Source organism: Carassius auratus, chromosome 34 (assembly GCF_003368295.1).
Source record: "Carassius auratus strain Wakin chromosome 34, ASM336829v1, whole genome shotgun sequence".
NCBI lineage: Eukaryota > Metazoa > Chordata > Actinopteri > Cypriniformes > Cyprinidae > Carassius > Carassius auratus.
In genome coordinates this window covers 4721130-4726011 of record NC_039276.1, presented here as the reverse complement: position 1 = coordinate 4726011, position 4882 = coordinate 4721130, and the positions used below count along the sequence as shown (strand labels likewise).

The following is a 4882-nucleotide window of genomic DNA, read 5'->3' as shown; positions in this document are numbered from 1 at the left end:
AAAACAGATGTCCAAATGAGCGTACCGGTACGCTAAAAGCACGTTCTGGGCGCACATTGAGGTGGCGGTACGCTCAAGAGCGAATGGCTCTTCTGATCTGGTTTTTGCTATTGAATCGCTTGAACTGAATGATCGCAGTCACGAGTTCTCAATCAATCGGAGCGCCTAAATGACTCACTCAATTGAATCGGTTCACCTATTCCTCTTTTCTCGTCATCAGCCATGTTTACACGATACTGTCAACACTATAACTGGTTAAACACGCTAGTTTTATGACATTAACTGAAATAAGGGGGGAAAGTATGAGGTTTATAAATAAAATATAAATTTTCCATCAAGTTAAAGAGGTTGAACTGTCCTCGTGTGTTTGTTTAAACGCTTTTGCTCTTATCTGTTTTCACTCCACACGTATGTCTTGATTTCTCTCTCTGAAATCACCCCTATATCTTTATATAAGTGCACTAATAAGGGGACGGCCAACAGTGACCTCCAGAACCATATGGACATCATCAAGTGCCCTCATTCAGCCCCACTGCTGCTGTAGATCACATTAGTGTGTGTGTGTGTGTGTGTGTGTGTGTGTGTGTGTGTGTGTGTGCAGTGCCATCCAGTGTGTTCAGCAGGAATGACAGAAGTGAACACACTCCTCCAGTCAGACACACATCATCATGTTACGAGTTACGGAATTAAAATTGACAAGACTCGAGTTAACACAATCAACTCGTAGAACTTCATTTTAAGTTGTTTACCTAGTAACATGTATGTTGAGTTTGAACAGATGTTTGCAGATGTGATGTTAGCACGCCACCTTGAGACGAACCGCAGACATTACAGCGAGCCCAAGAGAAGGGCTTCAGTGAGCTCAGAAACTACGAGTGTTTGGGTTCTGATGATCAATGCTTCTCTAGCTATCAGAAGACAGTAATCGGGTTTATATTCCAGTCACGCAGATGGGGCTCGTTCTCACACTGCTATTTTATCACATTAGCGAAGTATTTTACACTACCCTATTGCATTTGAATGATAAACCTCCAGAAACAAGTGAATAAAGAGGGACGGTCGATGTTTAATGTTGAGACATTATTATTTCAATTCAAGACATGTAAAGTATTTTTGCTCGTTTATATGGGTCGCTCCAAGCATGAATACAATGTGTTTACTGTCAAACTCCAAAATCAGATTACTTTTCATTCTTAAAAAACGCCATTATTTTATTTCGAAAAAATAAAAAAAAATGTTATTTTATTGACCAAATATTTTAGTTTGTTTTGTGTGTGTATATATATATATCCAGATGTTTTTATGTTTGTGTTATTTTCTTAATTTTAACCAGCTGATATAATTTCGTGAGTCAAGTGTCCAGGATCATGTTCGCGCGCAGCTCTAGTTTTTTCTGTTTGAATGACATTTGCCGCGCATATTTAAATCCATAAAAATTAAATAATTTAACGAATAATTTTATATGAATAATCATGAATCTTAATCATAAATCATAAAATCTTTATTTATTTGTTATTAAATAAGAAAGTCTTAAACAGCGTTGCACAAAGGTTAAAATATGCGGCCGTGCACCGTGCCTCGTGCATATACTGTATACGTTTTCTTCTTCTTTCCGAAATCCATTTCATCCACGGTTCCTCCTCACACTAGTAGAGCAAACTTCTGAATTTTTTCAGTCGTGTTCGTGAACGCGCATTCCTCTGCGTGACGGCGTCAGATGACGCTGTTGACGCGTTGCTATAGTGACGCGCCGGTCGTGTTCACACGCGTCCTGACCGTCTCGCAGAAGATCATCCTCATCTTCATCCTCCTCCTTACCGTCTTCATATTCATCATCTTCATCGTGATGGATCAGTTTGAGGTGCTTCGGCAGGTCGGTCAGGGCGCGTTCGGGCGCGCGCTGCTGGTCAAACAGCGACACGGACACGCGCAGCTCTACGTCATCAAGGAGATCAACCTGAGACAGGTGAGACGTGTTTTCTGCAGTCTGTGAGTGACACAGGTGAGACTGCTCCAGCACGAGGCAGCTGACAGCTAACCTTCAATTCAAACAGAAGAATAGACTGATTCTGAATTAAAATGTTGATATTAATATTCAAGATTCTAATTCACTGATTTAATTAAAAGTTCAGTTGGCATAATAATCTCGATCATTACATCAATTTAATATTGTGTGTCATTTAAACTGAAATTATTACATAAATAATAGGCCTAATAGTTTCTCACCTTGTTCTTTGTGTTGTAGATCAGGAGGTTAAATTTAAATTAGAGAAAACCCTTTTTTAAATCCGTTATATTTGAGATTTAAATGAGTTTTAGTTATTTCCCATAACTCCGTTTTGTTGATATTTGTTTTGTATTTTAATAATAATCTTAATTAGTTTATGCTTCAGTTGTTCAGATGTAGTTTGATGATTGAACAACATTTCAGTAGAAGTTGGCATGAGTTGTTACAATGTACTGCCAAAGCATAGTGTTTACACTGAATCTAGAACAGATGTGTATGCAGCAGAAACATGCATGTATATACATTTAAAAACTAGAACAAATAACATTTACGAACAATTTAGAATTCAGTGTGGTGTGTGTGTGAGAGAGAGAGATTGTGTGCATGGTGTGTGTCTGTTGTAGTGTGTGTAGGCACGTCACTGAATTGTTGGCTCCTCCCTCTTTTTGTGACAGGCATCAATGTATCGTGTCGCTAGTAAGATACAATGTTGTTTCACCTTATAAATATTGAAGTTTTGTTTTCTTGTTTAACGTTTTGAAGTGAGGGTAAAGTGTTTCAAATCTGGGATAGACTGTCTCTCTGATGTGTTCTTCTCAGCTGGTGAGGAAGTGTGTCTGTGATCACAGTAAGGACAGATGCGCTCAGTGCTGCGGGTATTTGTCCGTCTCTATAGTCCAGTAAGTTAGATCATTTTCTTTCTGTGCTTTTATAATTAGTTTGGGCTGAATTGTGTGGATGGATATTTCAGAGTCCTGATGCTGGATGTTATTAGTCATGTTAGTTTGCTTCTGCATCTTCAGGATCATCTGAATCGGGACTTTTTCCAGGGTCCACTTCATGGTTTTTAAGGGCTTTAAAATGATTATAGCTGGGGTCACTAATTTTTAGGTGTTTCCAGAATGTGATGGCTCGTTTCTGAATGTGCATTAGTAGAGGATATTGGCCTAATTCTGCCCTGCATGCATTGCTCGTAGTGTTCCTCTGAACTCTGAGGATGCTCTTACAGAACTCAGCCTGCAGGGCTTCAACGGATTTTTGTCCCTCTTTTCAAATTGGTGATTCAGTTCAGGACCCCACACTTCACTGCCGTATAATGCAATAGGTTCAGTGACTGATTGGAATATTTTGAGCCAGATTCTCATTGGTATTTCAATTTGAATAGATTTCTTGATGGCATAAAAGGCCCTTCTCGCTTTCTCTTTCGGTTCATTCACAGACAAATTTAGTTTAGTAGTTGCACTTATCTTCAGCCTGAGGTATGTGTAGTTTGTGGCATTTAAAATTTTTGGTCATACCAAGGGTGAAGTCTCTTTCTCTGAGCTCTGGGTCTTTTCTGGAATGTTAGTACTGTAGTTTCATTAGGATTAATGGTCAGAGCCCAGGTCTGACAGAACTAGGTGCTGCTGTAGAGTCTTCTGAGGGAGACAGCAGAACCATCATCTATGAACACCAAGAGCTTTATGTTGCGCTCTCTCTCTCTCTCTCTCTCTCTCTCTCTCTCTCTCTCTCTCTCTCTCTCTCTGTCACATGTCCCACAGTTGTCTTCTCGGGATAAGGACGCCTCCAGAAAGGAAGTGACTCTGCTGTCCAAAATGAAACATCCAAATATTGTGGCGTTTTATAAATCATTTTACGGTCAGTTGATGTATTTGAGCAGTTTTCGGTCTTCATACTGTGTCAGCTGCAGATTCGTGTGAATGATATGTTGTGTTTGTTTGTGATATCCAGACAGGAATAACTTCTACATCCTAATGGAATACTGTGATTCCGGTGATCTGATGAAGAGAATCAGGATGCAGAGAGGAAAACCCTTCACAGAGCAGCAGGTCACAAACCCATTACAGCAGATTCATGTTTAAATCAACAGAGTTAGGGTTCAGTTCAGCAGACTGATTCAGGAAGTTACAAGGATACATTTAGGAAGTATCTGAGTGGAACAGTATGCTTCAAGTATCAAATTTATTAATGTATCCAACTTCTGACAATGGTACTTAGGGGAAGTCGTGGCCTAGTGGTTAGACAGTTTAACTAGGGTTGTGGGTTCGAGTCTCGGGCCGGCAATACCATGACTGAGGTGCCCTTGAGCAAGACACTGAACCCCCAACTGCTTTACATCTCACAATTTGGAAAATGTGTCAGAATTCTGAAAAGGAAAGTCAGAATTGTGTAGTTAATAGTTGAAATTTTCTTTTTTTATTCCATAAAAATTTAACCTCAGTTCCCCGAGATAAGGAAACAAGTGTTATGTTTGGGAAAAATCATTCTTCCCTTTCTGCTGAAGCCTAGATAGAATCCACGCCTGCAGAGCGGTGATGTCTAAGTTCTAGAATCTGGCAAAAGTGGATGGCGATGACCAGCCGACGGCCGCAGAGATCTCACTGATAGATATGCTGCTGGACCACGCCCATGAGGAGGTCATTCCCCTTGTGGAGTGGGCTCTCACACCAATAGGGCATTCCAGTCCTTCTGATGCATAAGCCAGAGCTATTGCATCAACAATCCAGCGAGACAGTCTTTGCTTAGTGACCCGCAGACCCTTCTGGCAGTTGTTCAGACTGCCCAAACAGTTTAGATCATTCCACATAGACTCTCAGAGCTCTAACAGGGCAGAAAGTGTTCGGCCCCTGCTCGCCGTCTGCAGCGGGGAGCGCC

The 4882-nt window shown here is 40.7% G+C and overlaps 1 protein-coding gene across 3 annotated transcripts in view; it reads left to right on the top strand.

Moving 5' to 3' along the window:
• The first annotated feature begins 1550 nt into the window (after nucleotides 1-1550).
• Nucleotides 1551-4882, top strand: part of nek5 (NIMA related kinase 5) — a 12454-nt gene continuing 9122 nt past the window's right edge. Inside the window, exons 1-3 of one of the 3 annotated variants that reach the window (XM_026217558.1) lie at nucleotides 1551-1966; nucleotides 3769-3865; nucleotides 3959-4056. In XM_026217558.1, coding sequence (XP_026073343.1) covers nucleotides 1718-1966; nucleotides 3769-3865; nucleotides 3959-4056 — 444 coding nt within the window. In that variant the 5' untranslated portion in view covers nucleotides 1551-1717. Of the gene's footprint in view, nucleotides 1967-2603; nucleotides 2908-3768; nucleotides 3866-3958; nucleotides 4057-4882 lie in introns of those variants that run through there. The other 2 variants (XM_026217560.1, XM_026217559.1) reach the window with 2 other exon arrangements.